This window comes from Acinonyx jubatus, chromosome A1, assembly GCF_027475565.1.
Source record: "Acinonyx jubatus isolate Ajub_Pintada_27869175 chromosome A1, VMU_Ajub_asm_v1.0, whole genome shotgun sequence".
Taxonomy (NCBI): domain Eukaryota; kingdom Metazoa; phylum Chordata; class Mammalia; order Carnivora; family Felidae; genus Acinonyx; species Acinonyx jubatus.
The window spans coordinates 134,440,465-134,464,189 of NC_069380.1; the positions used below are offsets into that span (position 1 = coordinate 134,440,465).

Below are 23,725 nucleotides of genomic sequence, written 5' to 3' on the forward strand. Positions count from 1 at the left end.
GTTGAGCATCTGACTTTAGCTCAGGTCATGATCTCACAGTTCTCGAGTTTGAGTGCTGACAGCTCAGAGCCTGGAGCCCGCTTCAGATTCTGTGTCTCCCTCTCTCTCTGCCCCTCCCCGACTTGCATTCCATCTCTCTCTCAAAAATAAAATAAGACATTAAATGTTTTTAAACAAAAAATAAGTAAACATTAAAAAGTACTTTTAGAGAGAGAGAATCCCAAGCAGGCTTTGTGCTGTCAGCACAGAGCCCGAGAGCAGGGCTCGAACCCATGAACTGGGAGATGATGACCTGAGGTGAGATCAAGAGTCGGACACTTTACCACCTGAGCCACCCAGGCACTCCCCTAAAGATTTTATTTTTAAGTAATCTCTACACCCAATGTGGGGCTCAAACTCACAACCCTGAGATCAAGAGTCACATGCTCTACCAACTGTGCCAACCAGTCACCCCTCTTCCTCTCCTTTTTATAATTTTTAAAAAGTTTTTATATATTAATTTTCAGAGAGAGAAAGAGAGGGTGAGCAAGTGAGGGGCAGAGAGAGAGGGAGAGAGAGAGTCCCAAGCAGGCTCTGCACTGTCAGCACAGAGCCCAATGCTGGGCTTGAACTCAACCCTGAGATCCTGATCTGAGCTAAACCAAGAGCCTGGTGCTCCGTAGACTGAGCCACCCGGGCACCCCTCCCGGGCTTTTTAAAGCCAGTACCGAAAATAAACGGTAAGGCCTTGTTTTCTGGGGGTAAGTAAAAATGCTGGTAATGGAGTTTCCCCTGTGTGATGTGTAAGCCTTGTAGGGTAGGTAAAGGTATCCCCATTTTATAGGTCAAACTTAGGTTGTGACTTGCTTGTGGTCACCCTGCTAGTGTGGCGGAGGCTGATTTTAAATCCAAGTCTGTTCTTTCCACTACTATGCAGGATGCCTTGTGTTTATGTTTTTGAGGGGCCAGAACACAAGGAAAGATTTTAGTACCAACAAAGCACCAGCGGGGAAGCATATACTGATGGGGAAGTAAAGAAGCCCCAGCACGTACAGTTCCTTTCTATTATTCCTCTCCTGCGGTAACTGTTTTCCGATGCTCTAGATGTGCCTTGCCTCTCCATTTCTCAAGTGTGGGAAATGCTAGAATCAACTGGAAAAAAAAAAAAAAAGCCAACCTCAAATAGGTTACTAAATGTATTATATGTTGTTTTGCTGAGGACCCTAGCCTAGGAAAGTGTTTCAGATGGCTCAGAACTGCTCTGAAACTTTTAGCGTTACCGGAGATTATACATAAAAAGGGTAAGGAGTTTACACGCTTGCGAGCAGTTCTCTGATGTATAATTACGTGTCACAAGGTATAATCGTTTTGGTTGTAAAAATTAAGGTTTATGGATTTCCATATAGACGCGTGAAAAACCCTTAGGTCATCTTAATACATTGTGTTTCTAGCCTATTTGTTCAAAAATATTGACTGTATGCCTCTGCTTAACTGGTTTTCCTGTTCTTGTTTTGGTTTCTCCTCGAGAAGGTTGACATCAGTCGTCTTTTTTAAAAAATAATTTTAATGTTTCTTTATTTTTGAAAAGGGGAGAGGGGCAGCGAGAGAGGGAAACACAGAATCTGAAGCAGGCTCCAGGCTCTGAGCTGTCAGCACAGAGCCTGATGCGGAGCTCTACCTCACGCACCCTGAGATCATGACTTCAGGGGAAGTCGGATACCTAATTGACTGGGCCACCCAAGTGCCCCATCAGTTGCCTTTTTTAAGGTACTGAAGTTTTCGTGCACACTGGTAATTCCATATGTATTAGCAGGCATCTCAAACATCTCAAACTTGTCCAAAACTGAACTGTCCTTACCACCCCTTCACCCTCTCAGTAACTGCAACTCTAACCTTACAACACCTCAACTGAAAACTGGGTCATTGGATCCTAACACCCATCTGCTCTGTTGGAGCAGAATCCAACAGATTCTAGAATCCAATCTTCTCACTAGCTGCACTGCCATACTATACTAGTCCAAACCACTAACATTCCTCCAAAAGTTATTAAAATGTTCAGCACTCCCACCAGATTTCAGCAGCGATCACTCAACCATTTCCTCACCCAGTCCCTCAAACACATCATTGTGTTTCCACCTCAGGACCTTAGCACTTGCTGTTCTCTATGTCTGGGGAGGTCTTTCTCTAGGTATCAGCATGGTTAACTCCCTTTCTCATTCTGGTCATGGCTCAGCCATCTTCTCAGCGAGGGTTCCTCTGACTAGACTATTTTAAGCTGCCACCCTTTCCCCCTTCCATGCTTAATTTCTATTGGCACTATCACCATTTGATACACTATGCTTTTCTTGATAAATACCTTCATGGTAGAAGCAAAATTCCAGGAGGGCAAGGATTTGTTAGTTTTTCACTGCTATTTACTCAGTGCCTAGAACTGTCGCAGGCCCACAGCAGGTGCTCAATAATACTTGTTCCATGAACAGCAGGAGCAGCGGGGTCTTCCCAAAAAACCGTTGTCCAGTAAGGTTCTGGCCCAGCTGCTGCTGCTGCTGCTATTAGAGTCATTCACGCCAACCTTTTAGAAATAATATAACAAAAATCAAGCTCGTCAGATCCCGGGTAGACGGCGATCACTTTTCCCGCCTCTTTGTGAATAACCGCTGGAAGTGGGGTAAGAGGCCCTTCCTCGCACCCTAAGTCAGCTCCAGCTACGTGTCAGCCCACGAGGGTCCAACACCAGCACCTGCTCAAAGCAACCGGAACGTTTCGTCCGTCGCCGCCGCGCACAGGGGAAGGATTTCCGCACCGTCCTTGGAGCGGACTGGGCGGGGCTTCCGGGTAGAGCGGCATTCTACGAGACCGGTGAGTCCGCGGCTAGAGCTCCTAGAGGAGCCAAGGTGGGCACCGGCTGTTTGGGGAGCGCGGCAGCTTGGAAGGTTTTCGCGTGCGGGCGCGGAGGCTGAATGGTTCCGAGCAGCCTCGTAGGGATTCGTGAGTGGGAGGGAGCGTATGGAGGGGGAGGAGGGCAACTTCCGTGTGGGAGCTGCAAAGAAGCGTGTGGGTCTGTAGTCCAGGGAATGGCTTTCCTTCCTTAAGGCAGAACGCGAGTTTTGGGAATTGTGGTCGTGGGTCCGAGTTTGACCTACCTCCAGCTATGTGACCTCGACAGAGTTTACCAGCCTTTTGACTCTTCGAGTTCCAAGTCTGAACACAGGGCAGTGATCACCCGTGCCTGGCTCGAAGCGCTTGGCAGGGTTAGGTGTGAGTAAAAGCTTCATAAATTGGGACGTTTGGTGCAGATCTCATTTGTTTTTGGAAGCATTCTGAGCTCATGTGCCTGGAATCACACCAACAGGCTTACCCTAGGAGAAATAGCTTTTCTGGGTTTGGATTCCCATGAAACGAATCAACTTTTGGAGATGCTGACCGAAGAGGTCACTAAGTACATCTTTTGCCAGGATGCGTAACTTCTTTCTCTATGAATAACATGCATTATAAACATCCCGCTTCCCTTGGAATATCAGCAATTACAGGGAGCGTAATACCTCTGTAATTTCCCATTACACACAACTCTAAGTCCTTGTATCCAATGAGCCAGAAGTGTTCCTGTTTGCAGTCTTCTGCTTGTCAGTTCTGTTTCTCAGCTTTCAGAGAATTAAAAGTAGAAACTAAGAATAAGATAACAGTTTAAATATTGATAGGATGGTTGGCAATAGTGACAGTTCTAAGAATTTGAGTTTGAAAACATCAAGAACACTCTGTAAACTTTGATTTTTGTAATTCACAGTAATTCAGAAACTTTGATGGAGGATCAAAATGTTCAGTTTAGTCGCCATATGCTGTTTCTACATGGACCATTAAGTTTACAAGCACCAGCATAGTGTGTTAAAATAACACAAATGTTAGAATTAAGTCACTTGTCATTATTTCATGCAGTCTACCTAAGTTCATACTATAGTAGATCACCAGATTCCATGAAACAAGTAGATCTCTTCCAATGCCAGGGAGTGGTTTGTGACTTAAATGAGAGACATACAGAATTTTAGCAAATAATACCTGATAATAGCAGATGCCTCAGAAAGCACTGATGCCACAAAAGCAGTTTGCAACTTGTCAATAGATTTTAATTCCAGAAGCCCATTTATAGATCAGTTCTTTAGATCTTAAAATGTATTTTTCTATAGTGTAAGTGGAGGGGCGCCTGGGTGACTTAGTGGATTAAGTGTCCAAATTCCACTCAGGTCATGATCTCTCGGTTCATGAATTCCATTCCCACCTGGGGCTCTGTGCTGACAGCTCAGAACCAGGAGCTTGCTTGGGATTCTGTGTCTCCCTCTCCCTCTGCCCCTCTCCCGCTCACACTCTTTCTCTCTCAAAAATAAATAAACATTAAAAAATTAAATATATATATATATATATATATATATATATATATATATATATATATGTAGTGTGAGTGGGGTGTAAGGTCTTGCATATGATCCGTATTACAGAAATTAATTTTTCCTCTGCCAGTGGTGGGATTTGTTTTGTCCTTAATGTCTTCTTAGCCCTTAGGATTCCTTTGATCTTTCATTTATGAAAGAAGGAAGCTGATAGTGAAAGTGCAGGGTAGGCATGGAGATTCCACTGGGGAGGAAGGGAGTGTAGAAGTGACTAGGATGTTTTATTAGTTGGTTATGGTTAATAGATTACCCCCCTATTACCCATTTTATCCCTGATTATTAAAGAAATACATGCTTATATGAAAAATACAAAAATATGGGGATGCCTGGGTGGCTCAGTACGTTAAACATCCAACTCTTGATTTTGGCTGAGGTCATGAGCTCAGTTTGTGAGTTTGAGTCCCGTGTCGGGCTCTGTGCTTTTAGCCCCCTCCATGCCCCTGCCCCCACTCACGTGCATGTGCTCTCACTCTTTATTTTTTTCAATAGTTGAGATAATAATATAGTTTTAATATTGTGTCCTTTTTTGAATTTTGAGCCATAAGCCTTTACCATTTATAAATAATAAATTTCAGGAGTGCCTGGGTGGCTCAACTGGTTAAGCACCGACTTTGGCTCAGGCCGTGATCTCATGGTTTGTGGGTTCAAGCCCCCCATTGGGTTCTGTGCTGACGGCTTAGAGCCTGGAGCCTGCTTTGGATCCTGTGTTTCTGTCTCTCTCTGCCCCTCCCCTGCTCGTGCTCTGTCTCTGTCTCAAAAATAAAATGAACATTAAAAAAATTATAAATAACAAATTCCATTTTATTTTTTGTTTATTTATTTTTATTTTTTTAATTTTATTTTTTATTTTTAAAAATTTACACCCAAATTAGCATATAGTGCAACAGTGATTTCAGGAGTAGATTCCTTAGTGCCCCTTACCCATTTAGCCCATCCCCCCTCCCACAACCTCGCCAGTAACCCTCAGTTTGTTCTCCATATTTATGAGTCTCTTCTGTTTTGTCCCCCTCCCTGTTTTTATATTATTTTTGTTTCCCTTCCCTTATGTTCATCTGTTTTGTCTCTTAAAGTCCTCATATGAGTGAAGTCATATGATATTTGTCTTTCTCTGACTAATTTCGCTTAGCATAATACCCTCCAGTTCCATCCACGTAGTTGCAAATGGCAAGATTTCATTCTTTCTGACTGCCAAGTAATACTCCATTGTATATATATACCACATTTTCTTTGTCCATTCATCATCGATGGACATTTGGACTCTTTCCATACTTTGGCAATTGTAGATAGTGCTGCTATAAACATGGGGGTGCATGTGTCCCTTCAAAACAGCACACCTGTATCCCTTGGATAAATGCCTAGTAGTGCAATTGCTGGGTCGTAGGGTAATTCTATTTTTAGTTTTTTGAGAAACCTCCATACTGTTTTCCAGAGTGGCTGCGCCAGCTTGCATTCCCATATTTATTTATTTTTAATACAATTTATTGTCAAATTGGCTAACATACAGTGTGTAAAGTGTGCTCTTGGTTTTTGGAGTAAATTCCCATGGTTCATCGCTTGCATACAACACCCAGTGCTCATCTCAGCAAGTACCCTCCTCAATGCCCATCACCCATTTTTCCCTCTCCCTTATCCGCCCCCCCCCCACATCAACCCTCAGTTTGTCCTCTGTATTTAAGAGTCTCTTATGGTTTCCCTTGGTCCCCCTCTGTTTGTAACTATTTTTTCCCCCTTCCCTTCCCTTATGGCCTTCTGTTAAGTTTCTCAAGTTCCACATATGAGTGAAAACATATGATATCTGTCTTTCTCTGACTGAATTATTTCACTTAGCATAATACCCTCCCAGTTCCACCCACAGTGCTGCAAACGGCAGGATTTCATTCTTTCTCATTGCCAAGTAGTATTCCATTGTATATATAAACCACATCTTCTTTAGCCATTCATCAATGGATGGACATTTATGCTCTTTCTGTAATTTGGCTATTGTTGAAAGCGCTGCTATAAAAATGGTGGTACATGTGCCCCTATGAATCAGCACTCCTTTATCCTTTGGATAAATTCCTAGTAGTGCTATTGCTGGGTCATAGGGTAGTTTTATTTTTCATTTTTTGAGGAAACTTCACACTGTTTTCCAGAGCGGCTACACCAAGTTACATTCCCAGCAACAGTACAAGAGGTTTCCCGTTTCTTCACATCCTCACCAGCATCTGTCGTTTCTTGAGTTGTTCATTTTAGCCACTCTGACCGGCGTGAGGTGGTATCTCATTGTGGTTTTGATTTGTATGTCCTTGATAATGAGTGATGTTGAGGATCTTTTCATCTGTCCATTGGCCATCTGGATACCTTCTTTGGAAAAGTGTCTATTCGTGTCTTCTGCCTGTTTCTTCACTGGATTATTTGTTTTTCACATGTTGAGTTTGGTAAGTTCTTTATAGATTTTGGATACTTACCCTTTATCTGGTGTGTCATTTGCAAATATCTTTTCCTATTCCATAGGTTGCCTTTTAGTTTTGTTGATTGTTTCCTTTGCAGTGCAGAAGCTTTTTATCTTGATGAGGTCCCAATAGTTCATTTTTGCTTTTAATTCCCTTGCCTTTGGAGACGTGTTGAGCAAGAAATTGCTGTAGCTGAGGTCAAAGAGGTTGTTGCCTGTTTTCTCCTGTAGGGTTTTGATGGTTTCCTGTCTTGCATTTAGGTCGGTCATCCATTTTGAGTTTATTTTTGTGCATGGTGTAAGAAAGGGATCTTGTTTCATTCTTCTGCATGTTGCTGTCCAGTCCTCCCAGCACCATTTCCTAAAGAGACAATCTTTTTTCCGTTGGATACTCTTTTCCTGCTTTGTCCAAGATTAGTTGGTCATACATTTGCAGGTCCTATTCTGGGTTCCCTATTCTCTTCCATTGGCCTATGTGTCTGTTATTGTGCCAATACCATACTGTCTTGATAATTACAGCTTTGTAGTAGAGATTAAAGTCAGGGATTGTGATGCCTCTGCTTTGGTTTTCTTTTTCAACATTGCTTTGGCTGTTCGGGGTCTTTTTTGGTTCCATACAAATTTTAGGATTGTTTGTTTTAGCTTTGATAAGAATGCCGGTGCAATTTTGATTGGGACTGCATTGAATGTGTAGACTGCTTTGGGTAATATTGATGTTAAATAATATGTATTCTTCCAATCCATGAGCATGGAATGTTTTTCCATTTCTTTGTGTCTTCTTCAATTTCCTTCATAAGTTTTCTATAGTTTTCAGCATACAGACCTTTTCATCTTCGGTTAGGTTAATTCCTAGGTATTTTACGGTTTTTGGTGTAATTGTAAATGGGATTGATTTCTTGATTTCTCTTTCTGTTGTTTGCTTATTGGTGTGTAGAAATGCAACTGATTTCTGTACATTGATTTTGTATCCTGTGACTTTGCCAAATTCGTGTATCAGTTCTAGCAGCTTTTTGGTGGAGTCTTTTGGGTTTTCCATGTAGAGTATCATGTCTGCAAAAAAGTGAAAGTTTGACTTCTTTGCTAGTTTGGTTGTCTTTTATTTCATTTTGTTGTCTGATTGCTGAGGTTAGGACTTCCGACGCTATGTTAAACAACAGTGATGAGAATGGACATCCCTGTTGTGTTCCTGATCTTAGGGGGAAAGCTTTCAGTTTTTCCCCCATTGAGGATGATGTTAGCTGTGGGCTTTTCATATATAGCTTTTATAATATATAAGGTAATATAAGCATATATTAGGTATGTTCCTTCTATCCTGACTTCTTGAGGGTTTTTAATTAAGAAAGGAACCTGTAATTTTGTCAAATTATTTTTCCACATCTATTGACAGGATCATATAGTTCTTATCCTTTCTTTTTAATGTGATGTATCACATTGATTGATTTTCATATATTGAACCAGCCCTGCAGCCCAGGAATGAATCACTTGATCATGGTGAATAATTCTTTTGTATGCTGTTGAATTCGATTTGCTAGTATCTTGTTTAGAATTTTTGCATCCATGTTCATCAGGGATATTGGTCTGTAATTCTTTTTTGTGGGAGTCTCTGTCTGGTTTGGGAATCAGGTAACGCTGGCTTCATAGAATGAGTACGGAAGCTTTCCTTCTGTTTCTATTTATTGGAACAGCTTGAGAAGGATAGGTATTAACTCTTCTTTAAATGTTTGGTAGAATTTCCCTGGGAAGCCGTCTGGCCCAGGACTCTTATTTGTTGGGAGATATTTGATAACTGTTTCAATTTCTTCGCTAGTTATGGGTCTGTTCAAATGTTCTGTTTCTTCCCTTTTGAGTTTTGGTACTGTGTGGATGTCTAGGAATTTGTCCACTTCTTGCAAGTTGTCCAGTTTATTGGCATATAATTTTTCATAGTATTCTCTGATAATTGCTTGTGTTTCTGAGGGGTTGGTTGTGGTAAGTCCAGTTTCATTCATGATTTTATCTATTTGGGTCCTCTCTCTTTTCTTTTCTTTCCTTTTCTTTTTGAAGTTTCTTTTTTTTTTTTAATTTTTGGGTTTTTTTTAATGTTTATTTATTGTTGAGGGAGAGAGAGACAGAGCATGAGCAGGGGAGGGGCAGAATTCAGAGCAGGTTCCAGGCTCTGAGCTGTCATCACAGAGCCCGATGTGGGGCTTGAACTCATGAACCGTGAGATCATGACCTGAGCCAAAGTTGGATGCCCAACCAACTGAGCCACCCAGGCGCCTCTCTCTTTTCTTTTTGTGAAGTCTGGTTAGGGGTTTATCAGTTTTATTTTTTCATAAAACCATCTCTTAGTTTCATTGATTTGTTCTACTTTTTTTTTTTTCGATTCTATATTGTTTATTTCTGCTCTAATCTTTATTATGTCTTTTCTTCTGCTGGGCTTGGGGTTTCTTTGCTGTTCTGCTTCTAGTTCCTTTAGGTGTGCTGTTAGATTTTGTATTTGGGATTTTTCTTGTTTGTTGATATAGACCTGGATTGCAATGTATTTTCCTCTTAGGACTGCCTTTGCTGCATCCCAAAGCATTTGGACTGTCGTGTTTTCATTTTCATTTGTGTCCATATATTTTTTAATTTTTTCTTTAATTGCCTGGTTGACCCATTCATTCTTTAGTAGAATATTCTTTAACCTCCATGCATTTGGAGGTTTTCCAAACTTTTTCCTGTGGTTGATGTCAAGTTTCATAGCCTTGTGATTTGAAAGTGTGCATGGTATGATCTCAGTTCTTTTATATTTATTGAGGGCTGTTTTGTGACCCAGTATGTGATCTATCTTGGAAAATGTTCCATGTGCACTCAAGAACAACGTGTATTCTGCTGCTTTTGGATGAAAAGTTTTGAATATATCTGTTAAGTCCATGTGGTCCAGTGTATCATTCAGGGCCATTGTTTCTTTACTGATTTTCTGTTTAGATGATTTGTCCATTGTTGTAAGTGGAGTATTAAAGTCCCCTGCAATTATCACATTCTTATCAATAGGATTGCTTATGTTTGTGATTAATTGTTTTATATATTTGGGTGCTTTCATATTGGGTGCATAAACATCTATCATTGTTAGCTCTTCTTGATGGATAAACCCTGTAATAGTGATATAATGCCCTTCTTCATCTCTTGTTACAACCTTTAGTTTAAAATCTAGTTTGTCTGATATAAGTATGGCTGCTCTAGCTTTCTTTTGACTTCGAGTAGCATGATAGATTGTTCCCCATACCCTCACTTTCAATCTGAAGGTGTCCTCAAGTCTACAATAGGTCTCTTGTAGACAGCAAGAGAGATAGTAAAAATAGCAAAAATAGATGAGTCTTATTTTTTTATCCATTCTGATACCCTAGGTCTTTTGATTGGAGTATTTAGTCCATTTACATTCAGCATTATTATTGAAAGATAGGGATTTAGGGTCATTGTGTTATCTGTAGGTTTCATGCTTGTGGTGATGTCTCTCGTCCTTTGTAGTCTTTGCAACATTCCACTTACAGAGTTCCCCTTAGGATGTCTTGTAGGGCTGTTTTAGTGATGATGAACTCCTTCAGTTTTTGTCTGGAGAAACCTTTATCTCTCCTCTATTCTGAATGACAGCCTTGCTGGATAAAGGATTCTTGGCTGCATATTTTTCCTATTCAGGACATTGAATATTTCCTGTCACTCCCTTCTGGCCTACCAAGTTTCAGTAGATAAGTCTGCTACTTCCCTTATGTGCTTACCCTTGTAGGTTAAGGCCCATTTGTCCCTAGCTGCTTTCAGAATTCTCTCTTTATCTTTATACTTTGCCTGTTTCACTATGATATGTTGTGTAGAAGATCGATTCCTGTTATGTCTGAAGGGAGTTCTCTGTGCCTCCTGGATCTCAATGTCTGTTTCCTTCCCCAGATTGGGGAATTTCTCAGCTATGATTTGTTGAAGTACACCTTCTGCCCCTTTTTCTCTCTCTTCTTCTGGAACTCCTATGATATGGATATTATTACGTTTACATTTTCATTGAATCACTTAGTTCTTTAATTCTCCCCTCGTGGTCTAGAATTTTTATCTCTCTTTTTCTCAGCTTCAACTTTTTCCATAATTTTATCTTCTATTTCACTTACTCTCCTCTCTGCATCTTCAGTCCTTGCTGTCACCACATCTAGTTTATTTTGCACCTCGTTTACGGCATTTCTTAATTCATCTAAGAAATAGTTCCTTGATCTTTGCAGCAATAGATTCTCTGCTGTCTTCTATGGTTTTTTCCAAGCCCAGTGATTAATCTTATGACTATTATTTTAAATTCTTGGTCAGATATATTGTTTATATCTGTTTTGGTCAGTTCTTTACCTGTCATTTTTTCCTGGAATTTCTTTTGAGCATAAGTCTTCCCTTTCATCATTTCAGCTAGTTTTTTGTCTCTTATGTGTTTTAAAAGCTTGTTATATGTCCTGCACCTGTGAGCACTACTGCATTAAAGAGTGGTGCTGCACTGTCCAGGGCCTGGCCGTTCAGGAGGTGTTTTTTGGAGTGTGTTACTTACTCTCTGTTATTGTGACTGTGGTTTTTTTATGTTCCTACTCAGTGATGTTTTGGGCCCTCCACCAGGTGTGCTTTGATTTGTTCGTTGAAGTATCCCTGGAGAAAAAAACAAAACAAAACAAAAACAAAAAAACCACAAAACACCAACAACAACAAATACCAAAGGGGGGGGGGGGCAGTGTTGGTGGAAGAGGCCTTATCCCATACAAAGAGAGAAACAACAGGGGCGGAGAAAAAGAAGAGAAAATAAAATTGACCAGTCAGAGAAACTATATGGGTTAATCCAGAGAGAGAGGGAGGAAAACAGAAAAAGAGATATAGAACAAGTATAAAGAGAATAGATCAAATATGTCTGCTCAATCAAAAAGAATGAAATCCTGCCATGTGCAACTACGTGATGGAACTGGAGGGTATTATGCTAAGTGAAATTAGAGAAAGACAAATATCATATGACTTCACTCATATGAGGACTTTAAGAGACAAAACAGCTGAACATAAGGGAAGGGAAACAAAAATAATATAAAAACAGGGAGGGGAACAAAACAAAAGACACTCATAAATATGGAGAACAAACTGAGGGTTGCTGGAGGGGTTGTGGGAGAGGGGATGGGCTAAATGGGTAAGGGGCATTAAGGAATCTACTCCTGAAATCATTGTTTCACTATATGCTTACTAATTTGGATGTACATTTTAGAAAATAGAAAATAAAAAATAAAATAAAACTTTAAAAGTAAGAAGATAAAAAAAAAAAAGTCTGCTTAAACAAAACAACAACCAGAATAACCAGACTAGAGGAGGGAAGAAATAAAAAGGAGAAAAGGAAGAAAAATATATATATGTATAATAAGAATTGTCCAAGAATTAAATCAGAAAATGCAAAAACACTGAGTGCCTTGGAATCTCGGTGGCAGCACTGGTCTGGAAGAGGGGCTGTCTGGTTCATCAGCACGTCAGTTCTGCTCCAGTAGATAAGCAGTTACCAGGCGTGGAGGAGCAGGGTTTGGTGTGGGTGGGTCCCGCCTCCACTGTGGGCCTGCTATTGGTTCCCTGAGGCCCCACCTGTGGCCCGCCAGGTTGTCCCCGTGGGCCCCTGGAGATGGCTCTGTCACTCTGCAGCCCAGACTCTTGGAATTCAAAGTCCTTTGGCCAAAACACTGCTGTGTTTGACGGACAAGGGATCTTTGGGTCCCCCGCCTTCTCTGCCATGTTGGATCTGTCAATAAATTTCATTTTAAAACTTCTGATTATAATGGGGTGCCTGCCTGGCTCAGTCAATAGAGCATGTAACTCTTGATCTTGAGGTTGTGAGTTCCAGCCCCACACTGGGTGCAGAGCTTACTGCTTACTTAAAATAAATTTTTGATAATGAGAAAATTCACACACACAAAAGTGGACAGGTAATACAGTGAATCACCATGAATCCATCACTCAGCTATAATAACGATCATTTGCAGCTAATCTTGTTTCATCTACTCCTTCACTCACTTCCTCTAATTCTGTGGCCTTATCCTATGACACATCTATAATGCATTTTTGTTTTTAAAAATTGTAAAAAGATGCTTATCTCCATTGGTGCCAGATTTGTGCATAAATGTTTGTATTTTTTCCTAACGATGGGAAAAAGTTTCATGAGAATTTTGTGAAGTATTTTCAACAACAATTAGTGAATAAATTGCTAAGAATTCAATGATCTTGCATTCTCTGTTTTTATTTATTTTTTACTTTATATGTTTGCTTCCCTGTCTTTACTTTTCAAATTGAAATGTATGAATTTGGTGGCAAATATTTTTAGAAAATTCACGATCTAGTGATTTTTACAGGATATTGAATAATACATTTAAGAGAAGAAATGGATGACGAACCTGAAAGAACTAAGCGATGGGAAGGAGGCTATGAAAGGACATGGTGAGTAGGGCGTTCTTATTCTCTTTCTCTTTTAAACATTGTTTCTCAGTGTTGTTTTACGGCTTTATCTCTCTTCCAGTGACTTGTTTTTTTTTTTTAATATTTATTTGTTTTAAGTTAATTTATTTTGAGAGAGGGAGAGCTCGAGCATGAGTAGGGGAGGGGCAGAGAGAGAGGGAGACATAGAATCCCGGGCAGGCTGTCAGTGCTGAGCCCGATGCAGGACTTGAACTTACTAACCTGTGAGATTATGACCTGAGCCGAAATCAAGAGGCAGACACTTAACCAACTGAGCCAGGCACTCCTCAGTGATTGGTTTTTCTAACACATTTATTAAAATATATTTAACACATGTTTTCACCACCCCAGTAAGATCCTTCATGCCCATTTGTGATTAATTCCATTCGTACCTCTAGCCCTAGGCAACTACTAATCTACTTTCTGTTTCTATGGATTCACCCTTTTAGATATTTCATATAAGTGTAATCATATAATATGTAGTCATTTATGTCTGGCTTCTTTCACATAACAATATTTTCAAGGTTCATCCATGTTGTAGCAGAGATCAATAATTCTTTCCTTTTTATTGCTGAATAGCATTATATTGTATACCATGTTTTTATTCCTCTATTCACCAGTTGATGGACATTTAGATTGATTACAACATTTGGTTTTACGAATAATGCCACTGTGAATGTTCATGTGTAAATCTCTGTACAGATATACATTTTCATTTCTTTTGGAATAATAAATTTTTAGCTTTTCTTTTCTAATGAGTCATTATTCCTTATAGGGAGATTCTTAAAGAAGATGAATCAGGATCACTTAAAGCTACAATAGAAGATATTCTCTTCAAAGCAAAGAGAAAAAGGTATGTAAACTGTTTGTAAGTGTGTTATAAAAGGTAAAACTGACTCCTTTAAGTCTTTCTCTCCACCTATGCCCACTCTTTAGTATTTCATTACAGCTGTGTTCCAGGGAAACTGACCTTTAAACTCTTGAATGGGGGGAAGGAACCAGCAACCTAGCATCTCAGCAGGGAATTGGGTCTTCAGGGACTATCCAAATGCCTGTAATTATGTGGATCCCCTAAGTTAATAATTTATTTCACTAAAAAAATTCAGGTTACTTGAAAAGTTATATTGATTTTCGGGGTAATAAAGGACATTCTATTAAAATGTTTGCATAATTTTAACAGAGTGTTTGAGCACCATGGACAGGTTCGACTTGGAATGGTATGTTAATTTTTTTATATAATTTGTTTTATTGTTTATTCATTTTAGAGAGAGAGCGAGTGGAGGAGGGGCAGAGAGAGAGGGAGACAGAGTATCCGAAGCGGGTTCTTCACTGACACAGAGAGCCCGTTATAGGGCTCGAACTCATGAACCGTGAGATCCTGACCTGAGCCAAAGTCAGATGCTCAACCAACTGAGCCACCCAGATGCCCCTATTTTTTTTTTTTTTCTTTACCAGGACAGAACTAGCTGGGTTACAGAAACATTTTGTCTTGACAGAATAAACAATACTAAGTCAACAGACCTTTTAAAAGAATATATTAAAAATATAAGTTAAGAGGGCTCCCTGGGTGCCTCAATTGGTTGAGTGTCTGACTCTTGATTACAGCTCAAGTCATAATTTCATGGGTTTGTGAGTTTGAGCCCCTCCTTGGGCGCCACCTTGGGCATGGAGCTTGGTTAACATTCTCCCTTTCCCTTTGCCCCTCTCCCCCGCTCGCCCACACATACCCCGACTCTTAAAAAAAAAAGGTGGTGTGTGTGTGTGTGTGTATAATATGTAAATAGTAAATGACATTTTTATTTCTAGGTCAAAAATGTTTTTGAAATTGTCTTCATTTTTGAATTGTCTACTTTTTTTTTGGTAGATGCGTCATCTTTATGTGGTAGTAGATGGATCAAGAACAATGGAAGACCAAGATTTAAAGCCAAATAGATTGACTTGTACTTTAAAGGTATAGTAAAATCATTCTTATTTATACTAAATGTGGGAAAGGACACTGAATTCTAAAATAAAATTTTTTTTTTACTATAATAGCTTTATTAAGATGGAATTCACATACCATAAAATTAACTTATTTAAAATATACTGTTAAAGTTTTTTGTAAATTTACAGTTGTTCAACATTATTACCACAGTCAATTTTAGAGCATTTTTATTATTACTAAGAAAAAAAAAACCCCATACCATTTAACAGTCACCCTCTGTTTTCCCCCAATCCATCTCAGGCCGAGGCAACCGCTAATGTGCTTTCTGTCTCTATAGATGTTCTTATTTGGAACATTTCATATAAATGGAAACATACAACATGTCATCTTTTGTGGCTGACTCTTTCACTTAGTATGATGTTTTCAAGATTCATCTGTGTTGTAGCATTTTTCAGTACTTCATGTCTTTATTTTTGCCAAACAATATTCCATTATATACAGCACTGGGTTATTTCCACTTTTGGGGGCCTTTATGAATAATACTGCTGTGAACCTTCATGAACAGATTTTTATGTGGATCATCTTTTCTTTTCTAATGCTTAATTTTAGCCTGGGTATTTTGTATTTCATGCACTTTTCCGTGACCTAAGAGAATAGCAGCTGGGATGGAGTGGTGTGCACGCAAGGAGGGAGCTCAGCTTGGGTGGCGTGCAGGCTGTGTTGGGTTTCTGGGGATCCGTTTTTCTCTTCTGAGATTATGTTGTCCTGTTTCTTGTTTACTCTAACTAATGGGCAAGGAAGGGAGGATGTAATGCATTTCCATGAGGAGATATTCCCATACTTTGAATTCTTCCCCCCAATTAAGCCTGAAGTTTGAATTGTTATCTTCCGACAAGGAAAGTCTGTTTTTGATTTCTTTCCCTATGCATTCATAATTTCTGGCAGAAGAGGGAAAAAATAAGAATACTTCTTCCCTTTACTTTTTCCCAAAAGCAAGTGTATTGGTGAAATTTCGCGGGACTTGTATGAGTCATGAATGGGGCTTCAGAAGAGTAGGGTGAGGGAGAAGCCATTCTTCTTCAGAATCCTCTGCTCCATTTTTTGTACACAAGTTCTTAAAATTTACTAGATTAGATTTGTCCTTTACCTTCTCTTTTAGTGAATTTGTGTGCGCTTATTCCAATATTAGTCAGCTCTCTACAGTTTAATATCCACAGCATTCTCTCTTTAACATACTCCAATTGGAATGTTGTCTTCACGACCAAATTTTAAAGGTCCACCATAACCTCCATGATGTGAAATTCAGTGCCTTTTTATCTTTATCAGAAACTGAAACAGTTGACCACTTCTCCTTGAAAGGTGTCTCTCTTTTGTTTTTTGGTTAGTGTGTGTGTGTGTGTGTGTGTGTGTGTGTGTGTGTGTGTGTGTGTGCGCGCGCGCGCGCGCGCGCGCATGCGCGTGCTGTAAGTAAACTCTACCCCTGATTTGGGGCTCGACGTCTTGACCCCGAGATCAAGAGTTGCACTCTCTAAGGACTGAGCTAGCTAGGCGCCCCACCCATTCTTCTTTTGACTTTGGTTATAGATAGTCTCTTGATTTGCTTCTCAGGCTCCTCTCCAATTTTCGAATGCTGGAGTGCCCTGGAACTTGGTCACTCTTTTTCTTTCTATCCTCTTCCCCTGAGTAAATATCATACATTCCCATGAAGAAATTTTTTTAAAGAATGTAATTTTTTTTGAGTTATAAACTATAAGTAGAAGTGCTACCACATCATTTTGAAAAATGATACGCCAAAATAGCTAATTATTTATGCTCTTAATTTCTATCCTCCTACTCCAGTCAGCATCTTGCTTTGTCAGTCAGTTATCCCTTTTCCTTACCGAATTTTCACTGTCTCTGGACTTAATTCAAATCAGTCCCCCCAGCTTATAAACATATTCAGATTATTCCTAATTTGTCAAAACCTATCCCCACTTCTGCTCATTCTCCTGTGTTTGGCTTCATTGGATCTTTCCATGTTTAGATTGTTTCTGTCTCACCATCTACCATTTTAAATTCAGGCTTATTTAGTGTTGTGATTTTTATTTTTAATATTTTTAAACTTACTCTCATTTAATATTTTTACTAAGCATTTTTTAAAAATCATAAAGTGATGCTTGATAAATAGGTTTCACCAAACATTTTCTGTATGGTTATTATTTTGCCCTTATCTAGTGTTTTTGTTTTCTTTATACAGTTGTTGGAATACTTCGTAGAAGAGTATTTTGATCAAAATCCTATTAGTCAGGTATGTAGATAAGTGATAGAATTCACAATTAGATTCCTGATATTACTGCCAATTATAATTTATTTTTAGAACATTGGGCATACATTCTGTAGATTATTAAGTGATCCAGATTGTGTACCAGTTTCTGGTACATTTGTCAATGAAAAGTAAAGTAACTCTAGAAATTAAATAATGTACAGTGAAATCATAGCTAAATTTATGTCAAAAGCCATCATGAGAAAAAATTTCTCTTATTTCTTTTGTAATTACTAATTCAGGTTATTTACATTCTTATCAAGAAAAAATAAATTGTTAAATTAATGATCATTTTTGTTTTTATTTTGAGATTGGAATAATTGTAACAAAGAGTAAAAGAGCTGAAAAACTGACCGAACTCTCAGGTATGCATAAAATTACCTTCACAGGACTCAAGGACTTGGCTCTATTTACTCAACCTTGTTTGTAACCCTGTTTGTAAGGTTGCCTAATAAGTAAAATGAAGACTTCTTTTATACTCTCATTGTGAAACACTTAATAAACCCTCCATTAAATCCTCCATTAAACTCTTGGTATTTAAGATGAACTGTTTTAAATTGAGTTCTGTACAGTAATGAATACTACTGCAGTGAATGTAAATGTTTAAGATTCATACAGTCTTATCTCGAAAGAATTAAGATAAAATTATTGTAACCATTCTAAAAATCCACTTAGTCTTAAAATTGATTTTTTAAAAGTTAAACCTCTAGGGGCGCCTAGGTGGCTCTGTCGGTTGGGCGACCTACTTCAACTCAGGTCATGATCTCACAGTTTGTGGGTTTGAGCCCCGTGTCGGGCTCTGTGCTGACAGCCCAGAGTCTGGAGTCTGCTTCAAATTCTGTGTCTCCCTCTCTCTCTCTGCCCCTCCCCTGCTCTCACTCTGTCTCTCTGTCTCTCAAAAATAAATAAACATTAAAAAAAAATTTTTTTTTAATTTAAACCTCTAAAGAATAAAGAGTTTAAAAATTGAATTGTAGATATTGTTAATAACTCAGTTTTTCTGCTTATATGGCATGCCTAACTGAATTTTATCATCTTAAAAGTTAGTTCAGGAGGGGAGCCTAGGTGGCTCTGTCGGTTAGGCGTCCGACTTCGGCTCAGATCATGATCTCACAGTTTGTGGGTTTGAGCCCCGAGTCAGGCTCTATGCTGACTGCTGACAGCTGACAGCCTGGAGCCTGCTTCGGATTCTGTGTCTCCCACTCTCTCTGCCCCTCCCCTGCTCACACTCTGTCTCTCTCTCTCTAAAAAATGAATAAACGTTAAAATTTTTTTTTAATTAAAAAAATCCTCTCGATATTCTGATAGGCCTTTTGGGGGCACCCTTTGTCTCTCTGATTAGAATCACTGTTATAAACCACACTTTGTCTCTCTGATTAGAATCACTGTTATAAACCACACTGACAGTAATGTAGTAGGCTTTTTTCCTGTACTCACAATATAGTAGGAGATGAACAAAATATTTTGTATGGTATGGTAGAATGAGAAGTGGATGGAGAGCCAGGAAATGTAGGTTTAAGTTCTGGTCATGCCACTGGGAAGGTGTTTGTCTTGTGGCCAATTATTTAACTTGTTAGGTTTGTTTCTCACTTATGAAAGGAGGAATTTGGACCTAGTGAGGTACTTTGCATTTCTTTCTTTCTCTCTCTTTCTTTCTTTCTTTCTTTCTTTCTTTCTTTCTTTCTTTCTTTCTTTCTTTCTTTCTTTCTTTCTTTCTTTCTTTCTTTCTTTCTTTCTTTCATGTCTATTTATTTTGAGAGGGGGAGAGAGAATGCTAATCAGGGAGAGGGGTAGAGAGAGAGGGAGAGAGAATCCCAAGCAGGCTCCATGTTCAGCATGGAGCCCAACACGGGGCTCAATCCCTTGACCTTGAGATCGTGACCTGAACCGAAATCAAGAGTTGGACGCTTAACTGACTGAGCCACTCAGGTACCACTATTTCTCTTTTTTTTTTAATCTTTATTATTTATTTTTGAGAGAGAGAGTGTGTGTGTGTATGTGTGCAGGCAGGGGAGGGGCAGAGATAAAGGGAGACAGAGAATCCCAAGCAGGCTCTGTGCTGACAGTACAAAGCCTGCCTCATGGCTTGAACTCAGGAACTCAGGAACCGAGAGATCATGACCTGAGCCAAAATCAAGACTCGGGTGCTTAACTGACTAAGCCATCCCAATGCCCTGGTAATTTTCATTTTTTAAATTTTATGATTACAAGAATAAATACTTGAAAAATATATTAAATAATGGCAAATGCTTAGTATTTTAAAACCTATTTAGATAAATAAGAACACCAAGAAGCTCCAAGGAGATGAATGGACAAAGAAGACAGATAATTCATACCAGAATAAAAAGAAAAACTAAATAGCTCTGTCATGATCTCACAGTTTATAAGGTTGAGCGCCGTGTCAGGCTGTGCACTGGCAGCATGGAGCCTGCCTGGGATTGTTGGGATTGACTCCTTTTCTCTCTTTGCCTCCTGCCCCCACATGCACTCTGTCTCTCTCTCTCAAAAGAAATAAACTTTTAAAAAAAATATTTAGGCAAACAAATGATCAAAAAACAAAGCAAAACCACTCAACAACATTTAATTGTTTTATGTTTTTTCAATGAGGAGAATGAAGTTTGAGAAGCAGTATACTGCTTGTTGAACCACGGAGAAACTGACTGGTACTTATAGTGCTTATGGGCTGATTAATTTTTTAACATTTTTGGGAAAAGCCATAAAAATGGTTGTTCCTTGTAATTTATACTTAGGAAACATTATGAAAGAAAAAGCCTCATTTTTACAAATATACTAGTGACAAACTGGGAAGAATTGTTCAACAGTATGGAGGTAGTTGGATGAATTATATGATAAAATCAACTTAATAATGTTTTGGTTTTCATTAAAGTGAAGACCGTGTTGAAATAGAAAATGTCTAACTATATTTCATTGAATCTCAGGTTACATCATTTATAAGATGCCTTTATTTTATGAGCCATCAAGAAGGAAACACTCTAGCAGTTAAACTTTGACATAGTATCTGATGATAATGTAAATTGTTCATACCAAAAAAAGAAAAAAATTATATTTTACACTAGCTCCTTGATAATTTGACATGTCTGATAGCTATTCTCAAGAACTTGGCAATTTCTCCTCACTTTATATGTACTGCTTGGTATGAAATAGACCATCTTTTCAGATGTTACTTCAGTAACAGAAGATAACACAGCTGTGTTTATTTGTGGAAATCTTCCTTTCTTAGGTCATATAAAATTCCTTTTTTATCCCCTGAATAAAAATAGGAAATTACAGTCATTCTTCTCTCAATGCATTTTTGCTTCACTAATAATAAATTTATACTTCACTGCTCTGTTCTTTGCCTTTCTACATAAAAATATCACCTTTTGCATTATAACCTTTTTTAGAAACACTTTATGTTATGTTACATTACATTATGTTAGAGAGCGCACAGGCAGGGGAGAGGGGCAGAGGGAGAGAGAGAAAGAATCTTAAGAGGCTCTGTGCTCCGTGCAGAGCCTGATGTGGGGCTCAGTCCCACAACCCTGGGATCATGACCTGAGCCAAAATCAAGAGTCGGATGCTCAACAGACTGAGCCTCCCAGGGCCCTAGAAACACTTTAAATGGCAGTTAAACTGAACATGAATAGGACAGTGTATGTAATGCAGTTGGTACAACATATCAGTAGCCATTCATAGGTTCACATGTAACCAGGCAGTGATGCTGCCTGGCTGCCACTGGTTGTAAGACACAGTGTGATTTCGGAGATGTTAAAATGCTAAAATGTATGAGTTTCTAAAATGATGAAATAAGGAAAAAAGTAAAAAGTTGTGCACCTTAATAATATTTAAAGTATGTGCTAATAGGGCGCCAAGCTGGCTCAGTTGGTAGAGCATGCAACTCTTGGTCTCAGGGTCATGAGTTCAAGCCCCATGTTAAAAAGAAATGTGTGTTGGGGCACCTGGGTGGCTCAGTTGGTTAAGCATCTGACTCTTGATCTCAGCTGAGGTTTTGATCTGAGTTTTGTGAGTTCAGGCCGGTCATGGGCTCCTTGTTGGATTTGGAGCCTACTTAAATTCGGAAAAAAAAAAAAAAAAATATGTGCTAATAGATAGAAGCAGATTATTTTTATTCTATTTTTCAATATGAAGTAAAAGTTTATGTAACAAACATTCCTCATGAAAGAGTCACTTGCTATAAAAATGTAAATTGAGATTCTGTTCTTTAACAACATGGATAAGTAAATTTAGGGAAAACACAAATTTCTATAATGTATAATAAAATTTTATTATAAGTAGATTATTACATTTCTATTTTAGGAAACCCAAGGAAACACATTACATCTTTGAAGAAAGCTGTAGATATGACCTGCCATGGAGAACCATCTCTCTATAACTCATTAAGCATGGCTATGCAAACTCTAAAGTTGGTATTTTACATTTTTTTATTTATAATTCATTTCAAGCTTTTTGAGTGAATTGAGATGATAATGTTTTGATATGTGTGTCCATAAACTGAGCTGTAACGAAACTCTTATTAAGAGAAATTTCTAATGTCATTTATGACGTTTAGTGTGGTATTGATTTGTAATTTTTATTTTACATTTTAGCTGATAAGATAGATTCTTAAAGATTTTAGAAAAATATAACTAAAACTGTAGCAGTATTAGTACAAAGAAAATGTTGATGGAAAATGTTTTTTTGAAAATTGATTATATATGGAATTTAATGTGAAATTAATTGTGAGTTTGTTGTACAGTTATTGACGTTTCTTGTTTTGTAGTATATCTGCAAACCAATAGCACAATTTTCCAGCAAGTTCAAGTATGTGGAATGTAGCTAAGACCCTAATAGAAATATTCAGTTAGTATTAGCTCATATATTTTATTCCTGGATTGTCCGTCCTGGTTTTTGTACTTTTATATAATAGATATTTTTCTAGTTTTGAAGTAGGTGAGGAGGTAATACCCATATTAAAGGTAGGCACAATAGCAACATCCACAAATGAAATCAGCCCAACAATGAAGATAAAAGGAAGAAAGCTAGAAATAACTGACAAAATTGCCCCCCAAAAGCATAAAAATCTGTTTAGTAGAGTGGAAAACAGCTCATCACATCTTAAAGTCCCATGAATTATTGTGTAATTGATACACAAAAATTACTGTTTGTGAGTATTGTGAGTCTGAATCAAATATGAGGTTAAATTATAGCCTTAAAAAAGAAGTATGTTGGGGTGCCTTGGCGGCTCAGTTGGTTAAGCATCTGACTCTTGATTTTGGCTCAGATTTTAAGATCAAGCCCCATGCTGGGTTCTGCGCTGGGTTCTGTGCTGGGTGTGGAGCCTGCTTAAGAGTCTTCGTCCCTCTCTCTCATGCTCTGTCTCCCTCAGCTCCTCCTCTGCTTGCTGTGCACTCTCTCAATAAATAAATAGATAGATAAATTGATCAATAAGTGTAAAAAAGAAGTATGTTACTGTTGTCAAGATACACCTTAAAGTTGATCTATATGGTATTTTCATACTTTCCAATGTACACTTTAGACTTTGTATGAAATGAATCTACTAGTTTGTAAGCTTCATGATGTCCGGAATGTTGTTCAGTCTTGCGTATTACTCTATCCCCAGAACGTAAAAACAGTATTCAGTCAGTATTTATGGAATGAATAAATGAGTCAATTTTTTGTGTAGCTAATTTTAGAAAAATTTACATTGCCGTAGAGTATACTCGCAGTTCATTCCTTTGCGGTGTTAAAACAATAGTCTAAATAAATAAACCACATATACTATTTTTTCTAGGTAAATTAATTAATTAATCTACTCCTAATTGGAATATGTTTTATCTTTCTGTAGACACATGCCTGGACATACAAGTAGAGAAGTGCTAATCATCTTTAGCAGCCTCACAACTTGTGACCCATCTAATATCTATGATCTAATCAAGGTAGAATCAGTACATTTCTTTATAATAAAAGCCAGAGGAGAATTCTGTAGTGAATTTATTACTAGTTTTCAGAAACTTGTTTTTCAAGCACATTAATTCTTGCATGTTTTTTTTCTCCCCACCCCCCAAATGCTCCATTTATGTGGATTTTATGAAGACCCTAAAGGCAACTAAAATTAGAGTGTCTGTTATCGGATTGTCTGCAGAGGTTCGGGTTTGCACTGTACTTGCTCGTGAAACTGGTGGTATATATCT

General features: G+C 38.4%; 1 protein-coding gene across 2 annotated transcripts in view; it reads left to right on the top strand.

Moving 5' to 3' along the window:
* The first annotated feature begins 2,584 nt into the window (after positions 1–2,584).
* Positions 2,585–23,725, top strand: part of LOC106977079 (general transcription factor IIH subunit 2) — a 35,307-nt gene continuing 14,166 nt past the window's right edge. The window contains exons 1-10 of one of the 2 annotated variants that reach the window (XM_015074577.3): positions 2,585–2,873; positions 13,206–13,290; positions 14,084–14,161; positions 14,489–14,525; positions 15,173–15,259; positions 17,469–17,519; positions 17,845–17,899; positions 21,852–21,957; positions 23,380–23,470; positions 23,628–23,715. In XM_015074577.3, coding sequence (XP_014930063.1) covers positions 13,235–13,290; positions 14,084–14,161; positions 14,489–14,525; positions 15,173–15,259; positions 17,469–17,519; positions 17,845–17,899; positions 21,852–21,957; positions 23,380–23,470; positions 23,628–23,715 — 649 coding nt within the window. In that variant the 5' untranslated portion in view covers positions 2,585–2,873; positions 13,206–13,234. The remainder of the gene's footprint in view (positions 2,874–13,205; positions 13,291–14,083; positions 14,162–14,488; positions 14,526–15,172; positions 15,260–17,468; positions 17,520–17,844; positions 17,900–21,851; positions 21,958–23,379; positions 23,471–23,627; positions 23,716–23,725) is intronic. The other variant, XM_015074578.3, reaches the window with a different exon arrangement.